We start from the raw sequence: 26,846 nt of genomic DNA, 5'->3' as shown, positions 1-26,846 counted from the left end.
TAATTATTTGGGTGCTTTGTGACTTAATTTTCCCCAAAGGAAGTTCTTAAAATGAAAATTGATAAGGATTAGGATAATGGAGGAATTCCAATTAAAAATAAAAAGGAAGAAAGAAAAGATAATTGCATAACAGAATAGTGAGGCCCAACAAACCATTCGCTGATGCCTTTTTGCAAAATTGTTAAAGGTCTTCAGGTTTTAACTAGAAAAGCCAACTTTTCATCCCTTAAAAATATTTAATCTTCTCTGACTGTCTCAATTTTAAGTTCTTATTTCATGTGTTTCTGTTCATTTCTTTTAATGATTAAGGTGTTTTTAAAAATTTCTTTTCTTGCAAAACCTCTTCTAATTACTGAGAGGTTATTACTTCATTTGCATAACTGTGATTAATAGTTCTGGAGTAACCTCTTGTTTGTACATTATTACAACACCAACTGTGAAAGTTTTTTAAGCTTAGTGAATTTCAAGATGAAGAAATCCTCATTACTAGCTAGGTTCTTGTAGTCTTTGATATTTCCTTGCTAACCCACTGTTATATATCATGTACATATTTTCTGAATTGAACTGGATTTGTGAAAAGAATTAATTTTATTATTATTTTTAATTGTTAAATTTGATTTTAATGTAATTGTGTACAATGTAAAATAGTTTTCAACAGAACATTCTTTAAGTGTCATTTTGATAAAAGTAAATGGACTTTTAAAAATTAATCCTCTTAATTTTATCATTACTATGTAATAAAACAGAACCATGGTTAAGCTAGCCTATATTAAGAAGGGGATTGTTTTAAGATAAAATCTTCAAAAAGAATTCCTTCCACATCATATAATTAGAAACATCCTCATAAAAGCACCTAATACTTTAAATTCTGTGTTAAGGAAACCACTTGGTGTCTTCATCGTGTTTCAATATTGCCATCTTCCTTCTGAGTTATCACTATAACCTTTCCTCCCAGGTTGCCAAGAACCTTCTGCTTCTACAAATCTTGAATTTTGCACTGTTCTCTTCATTTCCAGAGCAATGTCATCCTGTTGTTGGATACTATTGGCCAAGCCCTTCGTCGTCTCATCCTCCCTTCGGAAGAAGTTTCATCTAAGAAACCTTCCTGGTGGAACAAGGAAGAAACTGTAAGGAATACCCAACTTGTCCAGCAAATTGTCAGGGATTTTCTGTAGCTTTTTAACCATAAAGAGGAGTGCCTGCCCATCCCTCTCAGTGCCTTTTGTTTATTATAATGCACAAGAGAATTCTCTTACTATGGACTTGTAGATTTCAACACAGTTCAAATAGACATAGATACACATATTATCAAAGACCAGTAGCTTCTTTTTGTATCCATTGTACTCACATGAAAACTTGTCAGGACTGCATTCATAATAATTGGACATTATGAGCTATTTGAGTATGATATTTATAACAAATTCCTAATCATGCAGTCACTTTAACTTATTTTCCAAATATGCATTTATGTTTTGGATTTATATGATAAGCCCATGAGTACAACACCTAATTGCACCTACTAGATAAATAAACATTTTTAGTTATTAATTAAATTAAACTAGTAAGTAAACATTTTAGGCCAACCCAAGAGAATTTATTCTGCTGTTTAGAAAAAGGTAATGGATACATAATGAGATTTATCCTCTGCTCTGTAGGATAGCATACTTAGGTCTTAAAAGACCATGAAAAAAGAGATTTTTTAAATGTCATAAATGTATCCAAATCTAAGAAGAAAATTATTTCTTATTTATTTATGTTATGGCATAAATTCCACAGTTAATCATTGGATAGCATGTTTATTTCTAACCAGTATTGGGGGTTATTTTTAACAATTCTAAAGATGTTTTAGTACGTCGTCCACAGTAAATTTTGACATATATTTTAGTCCATGTTACCATAAGAGTCTTGATGTAGATAAACAGGTAGCTTCTCTGAGAATTAGTTTTTAAATGTTGAAGAATTTTATTTAAGGCAAAGCAGCTGAAGAGACATAACTGCATCTGACATATTTAATGTGAATATTCTGTTTTGTTTTATCTTTAGGAAACTTATAAAATGTGTAAAGAATTTTCACACAAAAACTGGCTAGTATTCTACAAAGAAAAAGGGTGAGTTTTTGATTGTAGAAGATTTAAACTGTGGTCCTTATTTTGCCCATTTTATTTCCTTTTTTAAATATACTTGTTTATTATAAAACTAACGTAACCAAATTATAAATGTTTTACTGTAAAAGAAGCTTATCCCACATTGAACAACTCACACAAGAAGAGAGAGTGCTCATAACTCCATTATTCAACCGTTACTAGCATAGCAGCTGTCACTTTCCATTACTTCTTATGCGTACCATTGCATAGTTCATAATTGTATATATCTGTTTGCTCAATTAACATTTTTCTATGTTATTACTTAGTCTTAAAAATATTCTTTTTAGGGTTGCATAATATATCATGAAGTGATTGTGTCATGGTCACTCAACCATTATCCTCACAGTTGTCTTCTCCTTTTTCAGGAACAACTTGACTGTGCTGGATGTGCTAGAAGGGCGAACTCATACCATCTCACTTCCCATCGCACTCAAGGCAGTTTTTCTTGTAGCAGAAGACAAATGGCTTCTGGTGGAGAGCAAAACAAATCAGTGGGTGGCTCTCCATAGCATCTCATGGCGTGTGTTGTAGCTCCTCCTTACTTATCAATTATCCAGCATCCTTACTGTTCTGTCTTTCTGTGTCTGTCTTTTAGCAGTTTCTGAGTTTTGCAGCATCTCTATAGGTGAAAGTTAGAAGAAGTAAAGAGAAAAAAATTACAGTAAATTAAATGTCACTTCACAAAGTAATTATAAAAGTGTTTCAGAGGATCACATTGAAATTAACAGTAAAAACATAACAACTTTTATGTATGATCCAGATTTCTTTGGGGTTTTTCTATTAGCATGTTGAGAATTCACTGTGTTCTTGCCAAACTAGAGATACTGCAAAATAGATCTTCAGTTTATCCTGCTCTTAAAGGGCCACAGTCTCCATCATAGGGCTGTTGCTTTTTTGTGGCTTCACAGGGTCACCTCTTAGAAGTTTCTCCTTCTATCTTGTGTGCTCTTATTTGGTCATGTTTCTGTTTGTATTGCTTCCCCCATTGGACTGTACACTTCTTGATGAAAGGGACATTATGTGCTCTTGGCATAAATAGGGTGAAGAGTAAATTTTGAGTCACCCTCCTTCATGCATTTTATCCACTAGCTAAACGGAGACTTCTCTGCAACTCTGCTGACAAGCAGAGGAAGCCTGATGCAAAAGATTCCTGGCTATTTCTACGTCACCATCTCAGATGCCTTAAAAATAACTAGATCAAGGAGATTACAATAGTGAGGGCTTCTGTCCCTTAGCTGGTCACAAATCCAGAGGTCAGGCTCCCACTTCCCGGCTGATCAGTCGTATTAACAGCAGGCTCCGTGATAATAAGAGTGTGTCTCATTACAGCTGTTTTTTTTTCTTTTCTTGTTTTGTATATCTTTATTGATTTCAGAGAGAGGAAGGGAGAGGGAGAGAGAAAGAAACATCAATGATGAGAGAGAGTCACTGATCGGCTGCCTCCTGCACACCCCTGACTGGGGATCGTGCCTGAAACCCAGGCATGTGCCCTGATCGGGAATCAAACCGCGATCTCCTGGATCCTAGGTTGATGCTCATCCACTGAACCACTCTGGCCAGGCTCTTTTTATTTTTTACAGCCCTTCCTCATACGCAGTGTTGAATTTTTGTTACTGCATTGTGATTATGCACTGCTCTTTCTACACGGTGTTGAGAATTACGCTGAAACCCTGGAACTGCAAATTATACTCAAAGTATTAAAAAAAGGTTTTGGGAGGGAAAAACTTGATTTTTCTGCTCTGGTTGCACAATTATTAGAAAAAGAAAACTTTTCACTTAGGTGTTTTGTTTGTTTACAGGAAATACCTTTTAACTAAGCCTGCGCATATTGAATCTGAGGATACTGGGGTTTGCCAGTTGTATGTGTTGAAAGAGGAGCCGCCTAGCACAGGGTTTGGAGTTACTCAAGGTAAACACTGCTTTTTTTGTGTTTATGGCTGTAGGCTGCATGCTTATATACATCCTGTCCTTCAGAATCGTTTAGCAGCAATAATATCAGCATGTGTTAAATTTATATCGAGAGAAAACTTAATCACTACACTGAAAATAGTAAATAAGAATCTATGTCTTTTAAGTTCTGTCTTTGAATTTTTTTAACTGACAAATCAGAATTTTTATATATGTTTAGGTTCCAAGTCTATTTTAAGATAGCATTTTTTCCTTTTTACATAGACCATCAGGATTTCTATTCAATTCATCACAGTTTCGGGGAAGTGAATAGTAGTTATGAAAAAAATCTAAAACATGCCTTTGCCAACATGGATTGGGTCATGTCTTTTATATAGGGTTCTATTATTTACTGCTAGTAAAATTTTGAATTTCATAAATACTTGAAATTACTTTGAGAAGATGCCTTGATTATAAAAAACCAAGTTTTTTCAGATGAAAGGCTATTACTGTAAAGTGTTTTCTCTTTTTTAACTTGTACTTTTTTCTGTTTGAATTGGTGAGAATGAAATCTTATAAACATTAATTCAAGGAGCATTTTAGGGCCACCTGGTATCTAATGTTTCTCTGACACTATTCAGAAACAGATTTCAGCATGCCTCATAAAGTTTCAAGTGACCAACTATCATCTGAGAATCTGAGTTCAGCTGTGGGACAAAAGATTGCCTCTCCCAACCGAATTCTCTCAGATGAGAATAGTTATGCTACAGTTGTTGTTGGTTTCCCAGATCTCATGGTAAGTATCAGTTTTTTAAAATTATTGAATAAATATTTCTTTCTCTTAATTTGGCCTATAATATAAAGCCTATTTAAGGAAGTAATTAAAAATGCAATGATTTTCTGATAAACATTTCAGATCAACATTCTGTTTTCCAAATCAATCATTTAAAAAATGTGTTTTACCTAAATGGTGTCATTGCTTTTTAAAAATTACCTTTTAAAGTGTGATGCAGTTATATAGTCTAGTAAGGGAAAACCGGTATTATCCATATATGGAATTTCACATGTAAATGCTTAACATACTGAGAGTGACTTTACATCATGTTGTCTTAATGTTTGCTCATGTAATCTTTCAAGAGGAACAAGTTGAGACTAATTAAAAAACATGTCTTCCAGAATTTTTTAAAGTGAAATATGTCAGGACCTCATTACTGTAGATTAAAATTTTCAACACTGATGGCCATCAAATCATTTTCCATTGAGTTTTGCTCTGATTTATCAGGTCATTGCAGCATCCAGATTATACTATAAATGAAGAGTGTATCAACTTAATTTGCTTTTAGATGGACCTTTCTGCTGTTATTTATTATTATCTGTAAAGAAGGGACTGTTTGTAATTGGTTTTAGGTGAAAATAGGCACTATCTTCCCCTGATGGTAATGTGGATAAATGAAACAAAAAGGTTATTTCAGTCCAAGTTGCCACCTAATAACCTTAGATGTAGCTCCATGTGTTTCGATTAAACATTTCATTTTCATAGTTCCCTTTGGAGCTTTTAGGTGGGGTGATAGAATCATCTAAAGATAAAAATATCAGCTCTGCCTCACAGTATACCAATCTCACATACCTCAAAAATTAATCTACTTAATGAATGATGAGTACGTCAGGGTCAAAGACTTTCGAAATCCAAAACCCAATGGATAATGTGTGGCTTAGGACTTTGCCATATGTCTTCCTAATTATCAAGTAAAAAGCATTTGCTATGGTATTACATAACTGAAAAGGAAACATGCTGTTGAAATACAGTACCTACCGCAGCCTTGAATGAATGAAAGAGAGGTTTAATATGCTTTCTACAGTGCTTGCTGTATTAGTGTAGAAAATACTGGAGCTATTTTTCTGAAGGTAGAACTATTCAAAAGCTGATCTTCTGATTGAAGAAATTAGAATAGAAACATGATGTTATTATAAAAAGTTTAGAAAGTAAAAGCTGAATATAAGGCACTGTTTTTATTAACCTTGTAGAAATTCTTTATAGCCTGTAGGACTAGTGACCTTGTTGAAAGCTCTATCTTTCCCTATTTAGTATGGTACCCACCACGTAGGAGATATTCAATGAATTTTTATTTAATGAAGGATTAGAGTAAATTAGGCAGCCTTTTAGCATTTTATAATAATCATGCTTTTTAGGCCTTAACGCAATAGTCAGGCACTTCTACAAGATTTTATAGATGAAGAACAGAAACAAAGAGGATGTATCCCCTAGGCTACAAAGATTATGAGTAAATTAGCTGGGATTTGAGCTCAGTGGGATTGGCCCTCAACCATAGCCTTTCTATTGTACCACAGTGCCTTTCTGCTTCTGTGTGAATTTCTTTTGAATCTTTGTAACACTATCAACAAAGGGGTATGTTTCCTTTTATTAACTTTTTATAGCATTAACAGAGGCACCTAAATTATTATAAACTTATTAAAACTTTCTTAACCTAATACCAAATATCTGCAAAAACCTACAGCAAATATTATCCTCAATAGTGAAACATTAAAAGCATTTATTTTAATATCAAAAATAAGCCATGGCCAGCGTGGTTCAGTTGGTTAAGTATCATCTCATGCACTGAGGTCTCAGGCACATGCCCAGATTGTGGTCTTGATCCCAGTTAAGGGGCATGCAGATGGCAGTCGATCCATGCTTCTCTCTCTCATTGATGTTTCTCTCTCTCTCCCCCTCCTTTCCTCTCTCTCTAAAATCAATAAAAACATATTTAAAAAATAATACAAAGAATAAGACAAGGATACCACTGTCACCACTTCTATTAAACATTGTACCAAGCATCTCAGATGTGATCTGTTAAAAAAATTGATAAATTAAATTTCATCAAAACTAAAAACTTAAGCTCTGTAAAAGACACTGTTAAGAGAAAGAAAAGACAATCTACAAGCTGGGAGAAAATATTGGCAAATCACATTTCCAACAAAGGACTTGTATCAGGAATATATAAAGATTTCTCAAAATTGATGAGTAAGAAAACCAGTAATCCAAAGTAAAAAATAGGCAAACAGTGTCCCAATGTGAGGTGTCAGAATGCAGAGCCTGAGTAAGTGAAAGGACATTTGTGGTGGCAGAGGGGGAAGCACTGGTGATGGGAATTAAGTCCAGGCAAGGTGAAGATGTTATGTCCCCATGAAGGGGCAACCTGATGTGGTATGTGGGAGCCCAGATAAGGTGAGGAAGGCATCCAGGCATGAACATAGCCCAGTGTGGGCTATCAGGACCTTATGATAAGTAGACTTATCATGGTGATCACTTTGTAAGGTATATAGGTATTGATTCACTGTGTTATATACCTGAAGCCAATATGATGTTGTATGTCAACTGTACTTTAATAAATAAATAAAAGTACTAGTAATGTTCTATTCCTTATGCCAGAGAGTGGATGTGTTAAGAGTTTGTTTTATTTTTAAACTAACTAAAATATATTGTTATATTCTGTCCTGTTAGTTATAATTCATTTCAAGATAAAAATATGTTGTATACTCACACTTGTCTAAAAATTATGATTATTGGTAAAGCAGCTATCTCCCGTACCAAATTCAAAAAGTTTAAGGAATAATTTTATTTTCTTATACTTGTGAAACTGTATATCTGCTTGAAGGGCTGCATTAACCAAGTTGTAGTGAATGTCGTTCATAGCACTTCAGTGCCTTAATCTTTTTTTTTTTTTTTTTTTTTTTTCAGTCACCCAGTGAAGTTTACTCTTGGAAAAGGCCATCATCTTTGCATAAATCAAGGGTCACTGATACAGCATTCTACGGAGGAAAGAAGAAAAGTGGAACCCCAAAACAGAGCAATTGTGTGACTCTTGTCGATACTAATCAGATAGTCAGGATTTTGCCCGCAGGAGAAGTCCCTCTAAAAGATATCTACCCCAAAAGTAAGAAACTTACCAATTCCTAATTTACCAAGGTAGTTTGCTTTTGATAGGGATATTTAATTTATGATTGTCATTGTATATTTGTTAATATAGATAATTATAACAGGGTTCCAGTAGTTTACATGACCTGTACGTACCCAGAAAGTTTTCACTCAACTTCTCACACTGTGTAGTTGTAGCCCTTGCGTAAAAGTTGAACGTGTCTCTGGGAGCAGGAAATGTGGGATGAGAAGAGTAAATCCGGGGCTGACTGCCTTTTCTTTTGGCCTGTGTGACTCGGTAATCTATGCTCATGTCGATCTCCGATAAAAATTCAATTTTTTAAAGTAAATAGAATCCAGCCATCTGACTAGTCAGGAACTAATGCATATCAGCCTTTTATTAAAGAAATCAATAGAAGCTGTAAAGGCTACTCTCCTGGTGGCTTAAGGATGGTGTAACTTCTGTTTAATGCAGACAAGGAGAGATTTACTGCTTTCTCTTCATTGTTTCTCTTCTAGTTAAGTGTTAGCTTTTTTTAGTCACAGGCCTAAGCTCCTTAAACACAAAATAATGACTATTGACTGAAAGCAGTGCGCTGTTTTTTGAACTTTGAGTGAATTCAAAGATTTGGTATCAGCATGATTGCAGGGCACACATCGCTCTTTTGATCTGGGAGTACAAGATCGTTAACTAGTAGGTAACAGATGTACTTAAATTACATTGCTAGAAGGAGTAAATGTTTTAAATATAATTTCATCTTCCCTCTGAAATGTTCTTGGTGCTTTTGCTTGACAGCTTCCATACCTCCTCCTAACCTTGGCGCGGCGCGCATAAGCTGTCCCCACACGTAAGCTGTCCCCACTGCTCATGGGACTGATGCCGTAAACACTGCAGTTGTGACTTCCCTTTAATCACTAGTGAACTAATCCCTAAATATAGTTTATACCTATCTTTGAAATCCACCTGGACTATAAATATAATGGAAATTTATTCAGCCTCTGTCCTTTCGACATTATTGGAACATTTAAAATGGATACACAGCCCAGCCGGCGTGGCTTAGCAGTTGGGCATCAACCTAGGATCCAAGAGATCTCGGTTCGATTCCCGGTCAGGGCACATGCCCAGGTTGTGGGCTTGATCCCCCAGAAGGAAGCAGCCAATCAATGACTCTCATCAATGATGTTTCTCTTTCTCTTTCCCTCTCCCTTCTTCTCGCTGAAATCAATAAAATTATTTTTAAAAAATAAAATAAAATGAAATGGATACACAAGAATTTGGCCAAGTTTGGAGGAAAATCTGGCCACAGTTTTTTACTTCCTTAATTTAATCATATATTCTGAGCTAATTTATTTTCAAATCAGTAAACATCAATTCTGACTATTTTTCAAGTGTTCACAATTACCACCACCACTACCACCACCCTAAGTATTTTTTGAAGTACTTTATAGCCACAAATTGCCTTTTCTAATAGTGGAAATATTTTTTAGCACCAAGAGTAAAATTCTTGCTTCCTCTTCTTGAAATAGACATAGCCATTATTGAATTTTCTCATCCTCTTTATGCCATGAAATTAATTTGCACAGTGAAAGAAAAGAAAAATATAGAAAAAAGATAATTTAAAGTAAGTTGGCTTACTTTGCTTTCACGGGCATTCTAAAAGTACTAATGGCCTGGCCGGGCGTGGCTCAGCAGTTGAGCATCGCCCTAGGATCCAGGTGATCAGGGTTCGATTGCCGGTCAGGGTACATGCCCGGGTTGCGGGCTCAATCCCCAGTTGGGGGTGTGCAGGAGGCAGCCAATCAATGACTCTCTCATCACTGATGTTTCTATCTCTCTCCCTCTCCTTTCCTCTCTCTGAAATCAATAAAGATATATTTTTAAAAATAAAAAATAAAAATAAAATAAAAGTACTAATGGCAGTAGCTCAACTTAATAGTTATGAAAATAGTTCCTGTTAGCTGCAAGCCAAAAGCTAGGCAGCTCTATCCATCCCAACTGCTTCAATAACTGGTAATTTTTGGCAAAGAGCCTGGGTCTATAAATAATTCAGTCTGTTCCAGTGAGGTCTTAGCAGCAGTATCTGTCAAAAATGATATATGATGCAAAACTTTATCCAAGATTGACCTTATATCCCAGGCAGCATTTCCAATGCAGGCAGTGCCTGACTTAGGATAAGCATGTTCATTTTATACAAATGGCCATCTGGGGACAGCTACTCCAGCTGGGAGGTCAGATTACCATAGTAACCCTCTCTTCTTACCCTCTGCTATCTCAGCACCTTATCTTCCCTTCCCCTAACCCCTTTGCACCACTCCTTGCCTAGCTCTGCAGCTCATACCCAGCCCCAGGCCTGTGATTCCCACCCTGGAATACTTTCTGAGTCCTTAAGGGCCCAAGATGGGTTATTTTTTTTCTGTGTTTTTTTTTGGTTTGTTTGTTTCAAAAAAGAACTTTCTTCTTTATGCTAGGGGTTCCTCGTCTCTTTTTTCTCTGTCTCGGTGCTTTGTATTGTGTCTGGTACAAAGTAAGCTCAACCGTGTTTGTTGAATAAGTAAGAGAGATTTTGAGTTTCCCAGGTGGTCTACTCAAAACCTTCAACTGCAAATATGAAGTAAAAATGTCATGCTTCTTCTTTTTTGTAAACTATGTGTGATAAATTCAGCATGGACATTTTTGATGTCTCATTCTAATTATAAGTTGTAAGAAGATTAGATAGATGATAGATAGATAGATAGATAGATAGATAGATAGATAGATAGATAGATAGATAGATAGATAGATAGATAGATGATAGATAGATAGATAGAGACAGACAGACAGACAGACAGACAGACAGACAGACAGACAGGAGACAAAAGTCTTTAAAGGTATGGGTTCTGTGAAGGGGAAGTTTTTGTTTGTTTTTTAAGAGACAGTAGTGGCACAGATTTTGTAAAATGGGGCTATTTTTAAAATTGTTGTTGCCTTAGGGCCAGCTCTAGTAGCAGCTGTGGTAGATAGAACATAGAGTGGTAGATAGGGAGTGGTAGATAGAACATAGATTTCAGAGCTAGGAAGATGTGGGTTTGAAAGCCATCTCTATTACTCTACAGCTACATTTCCTCAAGCAAACCACATTATTATATTACTTACATAAGCCTCAGCTTCCTCATCGCTCAAACAAGAATCCTAAGAGTTCTGCCTTGGGCTATTGATAACTTCATTCCACTTTCAGCAGGATTCCTGCTTTTCTGTTGTTGTTCCTATTTTGGTATCATGTAGTACTTTAATACTCTGCTCTTGTCATGACTGTTTGCAGATGTTACCCCTCCACGAACATCTGGTTATATAGAAGTCACTGATCTTCAATCAAAGAAACTCCGATATATCCCTATTCCCAGGTAGTCCATTTCCACTTTGTTCTTAGCGTGTATGCCAGATTTTTTTTTTTTTTTTAAGTAACTTCTTAACAAGTTCTCTGAATAAGTATGTGCTTTTTGCTTCCTTAAAGAGAAAGTTCTTTTTTTTTTTCTTTCAGTTAAAGTTGGTTTATATCTTGCTGTTCTTCTGCATGCCTTACTGCCACTTTAATCTTCATTTCTTTTTTGTTGATCTGTCCTAATGATACATTTTTCTGTATCTGAAACAGAATTTTTTAGTGTTACAGAAATTTTCATACTTATTAACTTCATATTTTAGTTTTGTGAGGTAAATGTATTCATAATGTCAAAGTAATTTTCAAAATTTATCTTTATTGTTGAAAATATTACAGATGTCCCCTTTTATCTCCCCATTTACACCCCCTACCTGGTTCCCGCCCTCTCCTCAGGCCTTCACCACACTATTGTCTGTGTCCATGGGTTATGCATATATGCATGTAAGTTCATGTCAATAGCATTTGGTTAATGTTGTTTTAAAATATGTTTCTGTGCATCTACAGGCACTGCTTTTGTTATTGTCCAGGGATGGAAGCCAAGTTTTCACACTAGCTAGACTGAGGATACAAAAGGAGAAACAGTGATGCTCTGTGTCTGCCTTGAGGAACACAGGGGTCCTCACCTGTAGCCATCCCTCTCTGCATGTGTCCATCCCTGACTTCCTTCAACCTGATCATGCACCTGCTGTGGTCTCACATCCCCTCCTCACATATACTCCCTCACAGGTGACCGAGCCTTCAGAACACAGTGGTTAAACATCACCCAAAATCCCTAAGCAGAGGAGCCTGGAAAGCCTTCCAATGCCGCCAGAAGGCCAGGGACACTGGAACTTGTCAGTTACCCGAAATATCACCCGGCCATCTCTTTACCCACTCCTCCAATTCCCAGAAGAAAATAGCTCAGCGTGACAGTGCAAAATAACTCAGAAACATAGTTTCATTTACCCTTTAGTCAGGCTCAAGAAATATGAATAAATGAAAACATATTCAAAGAAATAGATCTACTATTCTAACATATATAAGTATGCCTTCTTGTGTCAGTTTAATGGAAAATGGCTTTTAGTCATTTGGGGAAAGTCCCTATTCCATGTTAATTATATGCTCATTAAAATATACTATTAACACAAGTTACAAAAGCAAAGAACAACTTTTTTGTATGTTACATTTCTAAAGCATTAAATAATATTTGTCTTAATTTCTCCCTCATTAGCCCTACCTAGCTTTTTATTTCCATGTTTGTCTCTTTTAACTTTCTCTGTGACCTGTATGTTATACCTGCCATAGAAAGAACATCTGGAAGAACAACTGTATATATAACCAGTGCCAGCTGGTCACCATAATTCATTTAGGGCTGCACTGTCCAATAGAAATATATAATGTGAGCCACATAGGTAATTTTATACTCCTTAGTAAGCACATTAAAAAAGTAAAAAAAGACAAGTGAAATTAACTTTAATATTTTATTAAACCAGTGTATCTTAAATACTATCCTTTGACATGTATTCAATATAAAACTTTTCATGAGATAATTTACATTCCTTCTTTTCTCTAAGTCTTTGATATCTAGTATGTATTTTACACTTATAAAACATCTAAATTTGGACTTTCCACATTTTAGGTGCCGCATGATTTAGAGTCTGTTCGTTGTCAGTATATCTTGAGCTTCTCTTGAGATTAACTGTTGTCATATTTTGGCATATATGTAATCCAAGGGAACAACCCATCTGGATTTCAGTTTTGTTGCTAAGTGCTTAAATTGAGCATTCTGCTAGATATCAGGAATTTTCCATTTGATGGCTAACTTCAAGTAATAGAAAATACAGTAAAATTATATGTAACTACAAGGCCAAAGTGAATATATCACTTTTGCCTTCAGTAAAATTTGAGTATTTTTTTCTCAAATTTTATATTATTTGCATTTGTAAAATGGTATGGCCTAGCCCTTGTATGTGGGTGTATATAAATCTAGGTTTCACTTTACTGTAATTCTGTTTTTCTTAAAGAACTTGTTATGTATAAGGGGAACATGTATTATTACTTTTATAAAGGTAGAGAAGAGATTCTAGACCTAGTGTACAAATTGTTGTAAAAATGCGATTTCTTCAGCACTTTTTATTGCCATATTAAAGAAATTGCCCTTGTAAATTTCTAGTTTCATGGTGGTGAGTTAAATATGCAAGCAGTAGGTACAGTGCTCATTAGATGCACACATCTTGAGTGCTCTTGGAAGAGTTTCAAACATCATAGTTTCACATGGATAAATTTCATTATTCTTAAATAGCCTTTTACTTCACCATCTGTACCTACTAATTTTTTTCCTACGGGAAATAGATTTTTGGAGAGCACAATAAGTTATATCCTGTATTATATCAAATGTTACTTTCTTTGAGTCCATCTAGTACTGCAAAGTAGTTCTGAAACACTTGGTCCCATCCTACTGCTATTATCCTCTTCATATAAACATTTTCTAAGATTTCTGTGTTGCAGAGTAGCTGGCCTTGTTACACTGTGTTTAAAATCTACTAAGGCAGTCTGAAAATAGGGTCAAAGTAGTGTTGGTTTATTTTTGGTATATTATAAATATTTCTCTAATAAGTAGTGGTTTTAACAGATCAACAATAATAGTTTATGTTTTTATTATCTGACCAAACAACCCCTTTAGACAATTTATTTCATGTAGAATATATCAGATATATTTAAAGAGCCAAAACTGGTTTTTAGAATTTCTAATGTATGTTTTTATGTAGTAAACTGGTTTTTAGAATTTCTAATGTATGTTTTTATGTAGTAAAAGCTATACTCAGATAAAGGAAATATGTATGTAATTTATTATTACAGGCGAAAGTTACATTCCTAGAAATGACTATATATGTAATCAGAAATATAAAAAAAAGGAAACATGTATATGTATGAAATATATAACACAAGAAATATATAAATTACTTAATATAAATCCTTATAACTTTCTAAGTTAGAAAAGGCAAAATATCAAATACAAAAGCAGTTAAAACACAAACAAAACATCAGTTTCAGCACTTACCTTACGCTGCACATTTACGAAGTTTGAGTTGGTTTAGAGTTTCTTTCTGACAGTGAATACTAGTGTCATTTGTGGTCCACAAATATGGAAAAATGTAAATAACCAATAACTCAATGTATATTTTTTAACTTACAAGTAGAACTGTTGATATATTTTAATGTGCTCACTATTAGAATTCTTTATAGCAAGTTTATTGCACCTAAATCAGGTTGAACTTATTACATTATGTAGACTACCAACTGGTTGAATACTGATTTCTTTTTCAGTTCAGAATCTCTCTCCCCATATACCACATGGATATCTACTATTTCGGACACAGATGCTCTGCTAGCTGAGTGGGGCAAAGGTGGTGTGGTTACTGTTGATATGGGAGGTCGCATCAGGCTTTGGGAAACTGGACTTGAACATCTGCAGCGTTCGCTCATGGAATGGAGAAACATGATTGGACAAGATGACAGACATATGCAGGTACCCGCTGAATTGACCTTACCTCTTAAGGGTGCATATTCACGTATAAATTTCGTTCCTCATGCCACAGTTGTGAAAACTTGTAGCGCAATGACTCAAATATAGTTGTTTTAATGGCTAAAATAAGTTTTGGACCCAGAAAAAGGCAAATCTTATCCATTTACATAGTGAAAGAGTAAAAATGTGCCCTTTTCTCTGTCAGCGCTTAAATATACAGGTTCCTCACAGCACACCACGTGAATACAATCAACTTTTATTTTTTAACCTTAAGCATTAATCAGTTTCTAGCACCACCTTTGCATCTGTTCTCACTTTTACTACCATTGTGGACAGCATCTCTACATGCTACCCAGGAAATAGAGTTTCTGAGGATCTAAAATGCAGCACATTATTATAAGGCAAAAACCTTTAGACTAGAGAAGATGAACAAAACTATGCATCTAATAGAGATGTGTTTTTACCAGTGTCCTTATTTCCAGATAATGCAAGTTTAGTAGTCATAGTAAGCAGACACAACCCTACACTGGAAAGATGTGTGGGAACAGGTCATCAAAGTGAGGGGAAACTCCAGGACTCCAAGAATGACTCAGTCACCACCTAATCTAGCTGCCGCCTGGAACTAATGTGAACATTGAGGAAACCTGTGTACTCATAAATACTAAAGCATATCATAAAAGCATTTATTTGTAATTTATTTATTTTAATCTTCAGAAGAAAACTTCCTTGTTTACATTTCATTTTTATCCATTAAGAAGAAAGGTAGGTTTCTGCCAGCTGTGCTGCTCTGCAAAGAGCCAATTAACGAGATAAGAAATTTCCACAAACTATTCCATTGATAGCTGATTAATAATTACTGTTTTATGTGATTATTTTTGTGATTTCCTTAAAGAAGAAATATATATATTTGTGAATGAATAATGCATAGTTCTCTTAGATTCTTAATAGCTTGAAGGAACATTTTGAAAATCACAGGCCAATATAGGCAAGCAACCTCAAATCCTTTTGGAATTGTATGAATATATTAATTTGATTAAGCTAAAACAAATGTATAGCTCTAAACTAAACATGTCATTAAGTGCAATGGATTTATCATAGCAACAGACTGAATGTTGGTCACCATCCATAGCAATAATTAGAAAATTAATTAACTATGGTTCTGTTTCTTTTATTATGCTAAACATTAGTTTCTTCTCCCTTTTAATTAAGCTCCTATTTTCATTACAGTGATTGATATCTAATAGTAAATACTGTTGTATTTGAATCTTTTATTTTGTTTTATTTTTAATTTTTCATGCGTTACAGATATCTGAAGTCATGTTTTTCCTGTGGTCAGCATTTGTGGCCTACTAAATTTATCTTTTACGCCAGAACTTTAAAAAGGACTTTTACTCATGATTTTGATAACTGGTGTCAACTGCTACAAAAATTAACCCCTATTTGTGTTTCAGCTTAAGTAGGTTTTCTCTTCCCAGTGTCTTCCCTGACTCTGTTGTGCACCTTTGTTTTCCCAGCTCCTAACATAACAATTGGTACACAACAAGCAATTAATATGTTTGTTTATGTTCACATTCGTATATACTAAATTACAGTGGTCATTAAAGTTATTTGGTAACAAATGGAATTATTTTAAACTGTCACAAATTATTCATTTGTTTTTATGTAACTCAAGGTATTTGCTGACTATATATGATTATTAAGTTAGGAATAAACAGAATTATAGTACCAAACATCTCGAAAATAAACAAAGTATTTGGCTGTATTTTATAGGGCAGTGTCCAATCCTTCCCCAACCCAACCATTTTCCAGGAAATATATAACTATGCCTCCAGTTCAGTGTTCAGCTATCACAGAAATAAGACGTATTCAGTAAAAAGTTACATAATTCAGAATTGAATCACAGTTCCATTTGGAAATTAGAATAGATATTACCTAATGTTCTTCTTCCAGCTCTGATGTTCCCTGATCCGTTTTGGTTGATACTGAAAATGTATACTTATATACAGATTCAAACTGAGAAACAAATTGTGAGCACGTCTTTCTGCCTAAACGGACAGGATTCATTGTCCAAATAACCTGCCATTGTTTGAATTTTTGGTTATATCTCTCCTCTCACTTCTCATTGTTTGGTAACAATGAGACAGAAGATTTAATTGCTCTTATTTAGACCAGTTCTTGTTATTATTTACAAGTTTACACAACCAACCTAAATACAAATGATCCCAGGGGCAATGGTAATTGCAGGCAAAAACCTGTCCTTTACAGTTCTCCTGTTCAATCCCTCAAGCTGTTCCTTGTTTATGGACACTATTCAACATAGATCTGCTACTGATTTAAGGGCTTTATTAGAAATATTGAAAAAAGAATAAGTTCTCCACACCCTACTTATCACTGCTGGCTACCAGCAGCTTCACTTGCTACTGGCAGAGTAACCTGATCTCCATCTAGTGGCCAAAAGGACTTAGTTTACATTTTAGAAATTAAAAGGCCAGGTTTGCACTTCAGTAGTTTGAGGCAGCCCCAGGCTGGTATGGGAGGTTTACACCCCATGCTTGGGTGGTTCCTGTTAGTCCTGAGATGATCCTTTAGGTCAGCAGTAAAGGCCAGACAGATAATGCCACCCACCACTGTTGATCCCCATCTTTCCCTAATTCCTTTGCCTGGTGTCAAAAGAACTGTTATACCTAGATAAACTGTCAGTCGCATACTTTCTCTCTATCCTTTGTGTTTTTGCTACTATTTTTCAGGCTTCCAGAATTAATAGGTCTGAAGCCATTGTTGCTTTGAATTTTGTGTTTGTTTAATGAAGTCTTTGATAGTTGTTTTAATGAGTACAGCTTGCAAGAGAGTATATATTAAGTTCTTGCATATAAACATGTTCATTGGTTTTACATGCTTTGATAGGAACATGTGTTTTTCGTATAGTCAACGACTCAAAACTCAGCAAACTCAGAGCATCAGTGTAACTGTTGTTCTAAGAGCCCATTAAGAGTCCATTTTTATTACTTTTAGACTCCATGTTTTCAGAAGCATGGTTAATTATGAGCCAAAATTCTTCTGACTATGCTTCATGGTTTTCTTTATAAAGCATACTTTTTGTATATTTGTATTTAGTTACATTTGGATTCTTCCCAAGAAGGCTGTTAAAGCTACACCACAGTTTTCCTCAGAAACAAATCATATTCTCTGAAAGGCTCCTGGTGGCTATTCTTGTGGCAGCAAAAAGGCCTAAAGGCCACGGCTTTCAAATGTCATTTTCTAATTACAGCAAAGTCATCAGAAACTAAATATTTTATATATTACTGGTAGAATCGCTTTGCGGCCTTTGAATAGTGCTATATACTTTAAAAAATGGATAGAATCCTCTGAAATAGACACAGTGTGGAACTGGCACTTACTCATCCTTTATAGTGAAGATGGTGCCTGGTGCACAACAGACACAGTGAATATTTGAAAATAGGGAGAAGCTTAGAAAAAATACGTAGGAAAGATACCTAGTTTGTGTTAAACATAACTCATCCTTCCCCCGTTTCAAAGAAAATATTCTGGGAATGTGAGTAAATATAGCTGGCTGTACTTAGGTAACTAAGCCTGGTCTTTCCTTTAACCACTACTTCAACAGTTAGGATTTTTTAAGATCTTGGTAAGATGTTAAGCCTACTTTTAGTTTTAGAAACCACTAGATTATTTAATTGGCACTCTATTAGTAAATTTAGTTTTTCTCCCTATGGACTATTATCTTCAGATCCTCTGTGGAGCTTTGCAATTCTTTGTTCTTTTTAAGGAGCATAATCCACTCTTACACTTTATTATTTGCTCTCATTGGTAACTCTAAACATACTGATTCAGTCTGTATTCATTGTTATAAAATAATACATATTTTATAGAGCTGTTATATGTACATATGCCTTTGGAAATCATCCTTGGCCCAGAAAGACAATGTTTTTTATAAAAATTTTTATAATTTCCCACCATATCTCCTAGCAGTGTGTCAGGAGAGCTGGTTTTCACAAGATGGCCTAGCTGTTTGCCTGTGCAATAACACCTGGGCAGTGCCTCTAGGAAGTTTTCCATTGTTTATTCCTATTGGAGAAATCCCAGCCACAGAAGTTCACTTTGAATCTAGATTTTTCGAATAAGGTTTTTAGGAGTACCTAATGAAAGTGCAAGATTCCCTGGAGAGCATGGTACCCAGTGGTGTGCTTATGAACCAGCTCTAGGGGTAGGGGTGGGGCAGTTTATGTTTGTTTCCATGTTGTGCATATTTCCTCCATGACTGATTTCAAGCTGCCAAGTTAATCTGCTCCCAAAATTTCTGAATATTTAGCAGTCACCTCTCAAGCTGGCTCCAGCATGCTCCTGGCCTGGTTGAGCCTTTAACTCCCCAGGGAGAATTGTGATGGTTGCCTAACTGCAAGGCCTTCCAGGAATACAGCAGTGGTAATGTGGGTTAGAAGAGAGAGGGGCAAACGAACAGGGAAAAAGGTATTGAGGATGCAGATAAGCTGGTATCATGTTATATCTGGGAAATGTTGAAGCCTGCAGTTGTCCCGCTTACTGATTGGCACTGCTCTTCTTGAACCAGAAATTTAGTTTGAGTAAAGGATTAGAGAGAAGTCTGCCCTTAAGTAGGAGGACTCTCATGGGTTCATGCACAGGGGCCACCTTTCTTCTAAACACTGTGTCTCAGAAGGAAATTGCTCGTTGATTTTTACATTCCTCCAAAAGTATTGCTTCCATTGGATCACAGCTCTATCAGTAATTGCTAAATATAACTAAAATCCAATCAGCACCCAGCTCCTTAACATAAGCAAATCAACAAGTGTATGATTTTAAAGTGTAAGGAAAACATTAATTCTACACTGTATCAGTTATAAATTGAGATATCAAATGCAATGAATATGTTGACAGTTAATGGCTGTAGAATTTTTATGCTTCTGAGCTCATAATTTATATACTCGTGTAAAATCAGCACATCACAGTGGCAGTAGAAATAAAATCTTGTTCTTATATCTATAAATAGAATTATAATTTTATTGATAGGCCATATAGTCTGTTGTTTAAGAGCATAAAATTTGAAGTGGTTAGATCTGGGTTCAAACCCATGTTCCACTTTGTATGTGATTTTTGACAATTACTTACTCTAAGCTTCACTTTCAATCCTAATATAAAGGTAATGCCATCATACCTTACGAAATTGTTGTAAGGATGAAATACAGTAATGCCTGGCACAGAATAAGTACTTAGCAAACAAACAAAAACTTAGGGAAAAAGTTAAAAACAGAATTCAGGTAACATTGTGCTACAGATTCTTTAATGCTTACATGGAAACAAAGCCAAATTAAAATGAAGCCCTGTTACCCAAACACCTCGTGACCCAGTGAGTTACACAATTCATCATCTATCCTAGTGTTAAAATGTGAGGTTTGTTTATAATCCTGTTTGGAAAAACTTTTGTTAAGCCCAAAAAAGGAATTGGAAAAACGGTCTGTGCCTAAACCTGTCAGCTTGAAGGAAGGCAGGAAATCAATGATAGGACAATTGTCAGCGGAGGATTATAGTGTACAGCATTATTCAAAAGACGAATTAGAACAGGACCAAAAAACACACAGCAAAATATACATCATCTTTAGCCTGCGTCTTGAGAATGGTTAAAGCAAGTCAAATTTGGAGGCGTCTTTCTTATACAGCTTGGAGCGGTTTTTCTGTATGCAGTGTTCTTCTGTTCCTCTTTATAACATTCTAAAAATGTCTCTCTTTTTATTTTTCTATTTCCTTACAAGGTCAGGCCACAGGTACCATCTGTAGTCTCTCTCTTTGAATAGTTTCACCCATTTATTCATTTCACTTACATTTTTGAGCACTCAGAATTGCTAGGATAAAGAAATAAATAAGGTACAGGTGCAGACCCAGGGAACTTAGAGTTCACTATAACCAAATAAATTACAGTGCAGTGTGGGGAAGAAAGCATGATTAAAGGCTCAGGGGCAGCACAGAATAACAACTCTATCTTTGGAAGGGGTTCCAAGATGAATTAATACCTGAATGTAGTTTTTAAGAAAGGTAGTAGGGACTCCTGACAAATCAATTACACGTGATTGATATTGCTTCTTACCAAAATCCCAGTAAAAAAAAAAAAAAAAAATGATAAAGGATCAAAGAAGGTACAAGGACCCATGGTACAAAATCCACAAGGACAGAGAGAACTGGAGACATGACCACAGCAGGGTAGCAAGCAACACTTTGGAGGATGGAAAAGAGATGGGTGGGTAGTAACTGAGTTAGTGACTGGAGAGAGCTAAAACCCATTTCTGCAGAGGGGGAAGCCAACGAGACGCAAGGCACTTTACTCTGCAGAAGCCCATAGAACATCGGGATTGAAGATGCCATGTACCTTGGAAGGTTGGAGTGCAGGGTGGCACTCAGAATTGGAAGATTGGTTGAAAAATCTGTATCCATTTAGACATCCAGGTGTTCTCTATCTTAATGCGCCTGGGCAACTGACTCTCTTCTACCCTTATAAAAGACATGTGCTGTAATGGAGATTTGCAAAGTTTAGGGCGGGAGTGAGACCACACAGCCAACAAGAAGACAAAGTAGAAGTCTGCATCCATATTTATAACCCTTGAGCATGAGACTGGAAAAATCCTCTCTGGAAACTGACATGCCCAAGAGAAAAAGCCTTTCTTTTTCTTTTTTAATAATTTTCTTTCATTTGTTTATTTTTTTTGGTTTATTGAATGTATTGGGGTGACACTGGTAAATAAAATTATATAGGTTTCAAGGTTGCCATTTTATAATACATCATCTCTCTGTACATTACATTGTGTGTACACCACCCTAACCCAGGTCTCCTTCCATTCCCAAGTACCCCCCTTTTCCCCTCCTCCCACCCCCCTTTTTTCTGTTAATCTCCATGCTGTTGCCTGTCTATGAGGATTTTAAGGGTTGGTTGGTTTTTTTGTTTTGGTTTTTTTGCTTAATCCCTTCACCTTTTTCACCCAGCCCCCCATCCCTCTCCCTCTGACAGCTGTCAATCTGTTCTCTGTATCTACAGTCTGTTTCTATTGTGTTTGTCTGTTTATTTTGTTCATTAGATTCCATATATAAGTGAAATCATATGGTACTTGTCTCTCTCTGACTGGCTTATTTCACTTAGTATAATATACCCCAAGCTGTCACAAAGGGTAAGATTTCCCTTTTTTTTTTTTTTTTACAAGCAAGTGGTATTCCATTTTGTAAATGTACCACTGCTTTTTTATCCGCTCATCTGATGGACACCTAGGCTCCCTCCAAATCTTAGCTATTGTAAACAACGCTCCAGTGCATATATTTCAAATTTGAGTTTCAAGTTTCTTCAGATATATTCCCAAAAGTGGAATTACTGGGTCGTAGGGCAGTTCCATTTTAATTTTTTGAGGTAACTCTATAGTGTGTCCTACAGTGGCTGCACCAATCTGCATTCCCATGAACAGTGCACAAGAGTTCCTCTTTTTCTGCATTCTCACCAACACTTGCTGTTGTCGATTTGTTGATGATAGCCATTCTGAAAGATGTGAGGTCATATCTCACTGTGGTTTTAATTTGCATTTCTCTGATGACTGGGGACATTGAGCATCTTTTCATATGTCTGTTGGCTGTCTGTATGTCCTCTTTGGAGAAGCGTCTACTCATGCCCTTTGCCCATTTTTTAATTGGACTATTTGTTTTCTTGGTGTTGAGTTGTATAATTTCTTTGTAAACTTTGGAAATTAACCCCTATCAGATGTGTCATTGGCAAATATAATCTTCTGTTCAGTGGGTTGTCTTTTCATTTTGTTGATGGTTTCCTTTGCTGTGCAAAACCTTTTTAGTTTGATGTAGTTTCATTTGCTTTGCTTTTCCTTGCCTGAAGAGATTTATCAGAAAAAATATTGCTACAAAAAATGTCTGAGATTTTACCATATATGTTTTCTTCAGGGATTTTTATGATTTTGAGTCTAATATTTTAAGTCTTCAACCCATTTTGAGTTTATTTTTGTTTATGGTGTAAGGAGGTGGTCTAGCTTCATTTCTTTGCATGTATCTGCCCAGTTTTCCCAACACCATTTATTAAATAGATTGTCTTTACTCCATTGTATGTTCTTGCCTTCTTTGTCAAATATTAATCGACCATAACGGCATGGGTTTATTTCTGGGGTCTTTATTCTTTATGTATACGTTTTTCTTGATTTTAGAGAGAGAGATAGAAACATCAATGATGAGAGAGTCATTGATTGGCTGCCTCCTTTACGTCCCCCACTGGGGGCCAAGCCTGCAACCCAGACATGTGCCATGCCCAGAATTGAGCCTCAATCTCCTGGATCTTAGGTCGATGCTCCAACCGCTGAGCCATGATGGCCAGGCAGTATGGACATTTTAATGATGTTAATTCTTCCTATTCATGAACATGGTATATGCTTCCACTTATTTGTATCTTCTTCAGTTTCTTTCTTCGGTGCCTTATAATTTTCTGAGTACAGGTTTTTGCATCCTTGGTTGAATTTATTCCTAAGTATTTTATTTTTTTGATGCAATTGTGAATGCATCTTAGTTTCACTTTTTGATAGTTTATTATTGGTGTATCGAAATGCAGCTGACTTCTGCGTATTTATTTTGTATTCAGCTACTTTACTGAATTCATTTATCAATTCTAGTTGTTTCTTGATAGAACCTTTAGGGTTCTCTATTTACAGTATCATGTCATCTGCAAAAAATCACAGTTTTACTTCTTCCTTTCCAATTTGGATGCTTTTAATTTCTTCTTGTCTGATTGCTGTGGCTAGGACTTCCAGTACTATGTTGAATAAGAGTGGTGAAAGCAGCCATCCTTGTCTTGTTCCCAATCTTAAGGGCTTTTAGTTTTTGCCCATTGAGTCTGATGTTGGCTGTGGGTTTGTCACATATGGCCTTTATTATGTTGTGGTATCTTCCCTCTACTCCCACTTGTACTGAGAATTTTTATCATAATTGAGTGCTGGATTTTATCAAATGCCTTTTCTGCATTTATGTATATGATCATATAATTTTTATCCTGCATTTTGTTTATGTGGTGTATCATGTTTGATTTGCGGATATTGTACCAACCTTGCATTCCTGGAATAAATCTCACTTGATCATGATGTATGATCTTTTTAATGTATTGCTGGATCCAGTGTGCTAATATTTTGCTGAGGATTTTAGCATCTGTGTTCATTAGGGATATTGGCCTATAATTTTCTTTCTTTGTAGTGTCTTTATCTGGTTTTGGAATGAAGATAATGCTGGCCTCATAAAATGAGTTTGGGGGCTTTCCCTCTTAAATTTTTTGGAATAGTTTGATATAGTTGTTAGTTTTTCTTTGAATATTTGGTAAAATTATCCAATGAAGCTATCCAGTCCAGGACTTTTGTTAATTGGGAGTTTTTTGTTTGTTTGTTATTAATATTTTAATATTTTATTGATTTTTTTTTTTTTTTATTTTTTTAGAGGGAAAGAGGAAGGGAGAGGAGAGAGAGAGAAACATCAGTGTCAGAGCAGAATGTTAATTGGCTACCTCCTGCACACCTCCCACTAAGGATTGAATCCTGAACCCAGGCATGTGTCCTGACTGGGAATCAAATTGGCAGCCTTTTTATGCATGTGATGTTGTTCAACCAATGCACACTGGCCAGGGCTGTTGGAAGTATTTTCATTACTGCTTCAGTTTCACTACTTATAATATGTCTATTCAGATTCTCTGATTCTTCCTGATTCAGTTTTGGAAGATTTTATGTCTCTTGGAATTATGCATTTTGTCCAGATTTTCCAATTTGTTGGCACATATTTGTTCGTAGTATTTTCTTACCATCCTGTGTTTTTCTTTGGTGTCAGTTGTTACTTCTCTTTCATATCTGACTTTATTTATTTGGGTATTCTCTCTTTTTTTCTTGATGAGTCTAGTTAAAGGTTTGTCAATCTTGATTACCTTTTCAAAGAACCGGCTCTTAGCTTTATTGCCCTTTTGTATATTTTTAAACTCTATCTCCTTTATTTTTTGTTCTGATCTTTATTATTTCCTTTCTTCTACTCACATTGGCTTTGTTTGTTTCTCTTTTCAAGTTCATGTAAGTGTAAATTTAGATTGTTTGAGATTTTTCTTATTTCTTGAGATAGGCCTGTAATGCTATGAATTACACATCTGTTTTCCGTCCATCTCACAACTGTTTTCACTGTGTCCCATAGATTTGGTATTGTTGTGTTCTCATTTTCATTTGTTCAAGGTATATTTTTATTTATTTCTTGATCTCATTGTTAACTCACTCATTGTTTAGTAACATGTTTTTAGCCTCCATGTATTTGTCTGTTTTTCAGTTTTTTTCTTGTGATTGATTTCTAGTTTCATACCATTATGGTCAAAGAAGATGCCTGATATGATTTCAGTCTTCTTAAATTTATTGAGACTTGTTTTGTATCCTAACATGTGCTCTAGCCTAGAAAATGTTCCATGTGCATTTGAAAATTTGTATATTCTGCTTCATTAGGGTGAAATACTCTGAAGATATCAATTAAGTCCATCTGATCTAGTTTGTCATTTAAGGATGCCATTTCCTTGTTGATTTTCTGTCTGGAAGATCTATCCGTTGATGTCAATGGTGTGTTAATGTTCCCTACTATGACTATATTACTGTCGAATTCTCCCTTTATGTCCATCAAGATTTGTTTTATATATTTAGGTGCTCAAATGTTGAATGCATAAATATTTATAAGGGTTATATCCTCTTGTTGGATTGCTTCCTTTATTATTATGTAGTGTCCTTCTTTGTCCCTTACTGCAACCTTTGTTTTAAAGTCTATTTTGTCAGATATATGTATTGCTACCCCAGCTTTATTTCCTTTCCATTTGCATAAAAAAAATTTTCAGCCTTGTGTATCTTTCATTCTGAGGTGTATCTCCTATAAACAGCATATATGGTGAGATACTGAACTAGAGCTTCAAGCTAGCAAGAAAGTTACAATGATCTTTGCATGAAGGTTTTAGCTGAAACCATGAAAGTGGCTAGATGCTAAGGAGAATAGAGAGATCAAGCAAAATGATCAGGGCAAATAAGCTATGTCTTTAGAAATACAAATATCTTTAGTCAGATATTTCTGAAAGTATATTCTCAGAACCTTTTAAAATAAAGAATCCATGTTTAAGCAGTTGGGAGACACTGTATAGCTTAGTAGCCTCTTAAAGATAAAATTACAATTAGTAAATATCAGGTTCTGAGAAGTTCCATGTAAATAAACCTCTTTAATTTGTTTAACCTAATAGTCCACAATGTATTCAAATTATTTTTAATACTTCAATAAGTTGCTAGTCTCTCCATTCCTGGGCTCTCCAGTCTCTCCAGTTCACCATGGATTCTGTGTAGTAGATCTCTTAGGACAATACCTTTATGCTGTTTCTAATCCTGACTCATGATACAGCCAGGTTGCATGTCATTTATGACTTCAGAGAATAAATCTGGAATGCTAGAGTTAAACTGACAAAAAAATAATTTTCCCCTATGTCTTTGGAGAGAGGACCTATTATTTCATGTGATTCCAGACTTATTGTGAAATCAAAAGGTATGTAAAATGATGTGTATTAGGAACATTCAAGGTGACAGAAATTCAGTTTACACTAACTTAAACTGCAAAAGGGAATTTATTGGCTTGTATAGCCAAGAGGTCCCTGAGCATAGCTCAGACCAAGGGCTCAACATTACAGGATCCTGTCTCTTTCCTCTTGGCTCTGCTTTTTTTCGGAGTTAGCTTCATTCTTTTTTCTTTTTTTTAAATCTTTATTGTTGAAAGTATTACAGATGTCCCCTTTTTTCCCATTGACCCCCTCCACCCCATACATACTCCCTGCCCCAGGCCTTCACCACACTATTGTCTGTGTCCATGGGTTATGTATATATGTATATAAATTCTTTGGTTAATCTCTCCCCACCCACCCCTACCTTCCCTCCGAG

General features: G+C 35.5%; 1 protein-coding gene across 1 annotated transcript in view; it reads left to right on the top strand.

The window, feature by feature from the left end:
- VWA8 (von Willebrand factor A domain containing 8) overlaps positions 1 to 26,846 on the top strand; it is a 333,552-nt gene that overhangs the window by 221,968 nt on the left and 84,738 nt on the right. The window contains exons 30-37 of the mRNA XM_087814315.1: positions 1,017 to 1,127; positions 2,044 to 2,108; positions 2,510 to 2,635; positions 3,944 to 4,053; positions 4,673 to 4,827; positions 7,771 to 7,966; positions 11,247 to 11,328; positions 14,670 to 14,871. Of these exons, the coding sequence (XP_087670441.1) occupies positions 1,017 to 1,127; positions 2,044 to 2,108; positions 2,510 to 2,635; positions 3,944 to 4,053; positions 4,673 to 4,827; positions 7,771 to 7,966; positions 11,247 to 11,328; positions 14,670 to 14,871 (1,047 nt within the window). The remainder of the gene's footprint in view (positions 1 to 1,016; positions 1,128 to 2,043; positions 2,109 to 2,509; positions 2,636 to 3,943; positions 4,054 to 4,672; positions 4,828 to 7,770; positions 7,967 to 11,246; positions 11,329 to 14,669; positions 14,872 to 26,846) is intronic.

The sequence above is a fragment of the Miniopterus natalensis genome, chromosome 2 (genome assembly GCF_054644295.1).
Source record: "Miniopterus natalensis isolate mMinNat1 chromosome 2, mMinNat1.hap1, whole genome shotgun sequence".
Classification (NCBI taxonomy): Eukaryota; Metazoa; Chordata; class Mammalia; order Chiroptera; family Miniopteridae; genus Miniopterus; species Miniopterus natalensis.
The sequence above is the reverse complement of the archived record's forward strand: the minus strand, read 5'-3'. Positions and strand labels throughout refer to the sequence as shown.